The sequence below is a fragment of the Chaetura pelagica genome, unplaced genomic scaffold, assembly GCF_000747805.2.
Source record: "Chaetura pelagica isolate M959 unplaced genomic scaffold, ChaPel_1.0 scaffold1222, whole genome shotgun sequence".
NCBI classification, from domain to species: domain Eukaryota; kingdom Metazoa; phylum Chordata; class Aves; order Apodiformes; family Apodidae; genus Chaetura; species Chaetura pelagica.
The window spans coordinates 402,453-403,621 of NW_009952494.1; the positions used below are offsets into that span (position 1 = coordinate 402,453).

The 1,169-nt window shown below is 64.4% G+C and overlaps 1 protein-coding gene across 1 annotated transcript in view; it reads right to left on the reverse strand.

Moving 5' to 3' along the window:
• Positions 1-213: 213 nt before the first annotated feature.
• SIDT2 (SID1 transmembrane family, member 2) overlaps positions 214-1,169 on the reverse strand; it is a 10,087-nt gene continuing 9,131 nt past the window's right edge. The window contains exons 19-22 of the mRNA XM_010008901.1: positions 1,001-1,106; positions 776-886; positions 383-496; positions 214-276 (exon numbers count right to left, since the gene is read on the reverse strand). Coding sequence (XP_010007203.1) covers positions 214-276; positions 383-496; positions 776-886; positions 1,001-1,106 — 394 coding nt within the window. The remainder of the gene's footprint in view (positions 277-382; positions 497-775; positions 887-1,000; positions 1,107-1,169) is intronic.

Genomic DNA, 1,169 nt, shown 5'->3' on the forward strand with positions numbered 1-1,169 from the left:
CCCCCAGACTGTTTTGTGGCTATGATGAGCCTGGGAACAGGCGCACAGTGCCGGGGAGGGGCCCAGCCACAGGGGGGGAGGCACACTGGGACCCCCTGGTGCCGTGGGGAGGGGGACGGAGTAGCCAGCAGGACCCACAGCATGGGCATCCCTCCCCGGGGGGCACAGCTGGGCATTTGGCACAATCCCAGGGCAGCGGGCAGCTGCGACCTCTTAGAAGACATAGATCTTGTCCCGCTGGACACAGTCCAGGTCATCGTCCAGCGTCAGCAGCACCTGCAGGGCGAGGGGACCCACAGTGAGCTGGGGTCAGCTGGGGGGCTGGGATGGCTGAGATGGGGTAGGGGCAGCCAGGGGCAGCTGGGGGTCTGCCAGCACCCACCAGGAAGGAGCCGAACATGGCGATGGAGGAGAGGAAGTGCCAGATGTCGTGGTCGTCAAAGAAGTCGAGCAGGATGCAGTCACGGTTGTGCTCCCGGGACTCGGCTGGTGTTTTCTGTTGGGGACAGGGCCAGGTGTCACTGTGCTGGCCAGTGGCCATCCTGGGCTCCCTGTCGTGCCACCCCCCTGCTCACCTGCCAAGTGCTGAGCCCCTGGAAGAAGAAGAAGAGGGCAAAGCCCCAGACCACCGAGGTGCTGATGATGCAGAGCAAGGGGATGAGCTTGATGCGCTCACCACTGCGGAGCTGTGGGAGGGTTCAAGGTGAAGAGCTGGCAGGAGCAGGCAGAGGTGCCTGTCCCTGCCCTCCCTGCTGGGTAGGCACCCCCTGCTCACCTGCCAAGTGCTGAGCCCCTGGAAGAAGAAGAAGAGGGCAAAGCCCCAGACCACCGAGGTGCTGATGATGCAGAGCAAGGGGATGAGCTTGATGCGCTCACCACTGCGGAGCTGTGGGAGGGTTCAAGGTGAAGAGCTGGCAGGAGCAGGCAGAGGTGCCTGTCCCTGCCCTCCCTGCTGGGTAGGCAGCACCCACACAGACAGGCCAGGGGGCTTGGCCCGCACCTTCATGATGATGTAGAAGGCAAAGTAGAGGAGGAGGTTGCAGATGCCGATGGCCAGCAGGTAGGAAGCGAAGTCATTGGGGCGGACGATGAGGCCGTAGGCAGCGCTGGGCAGGCAGGGGCAGGCAGCGGGGTCAGCGCAGCCTCTGGGTCCCCCTTGCCATGCCCAG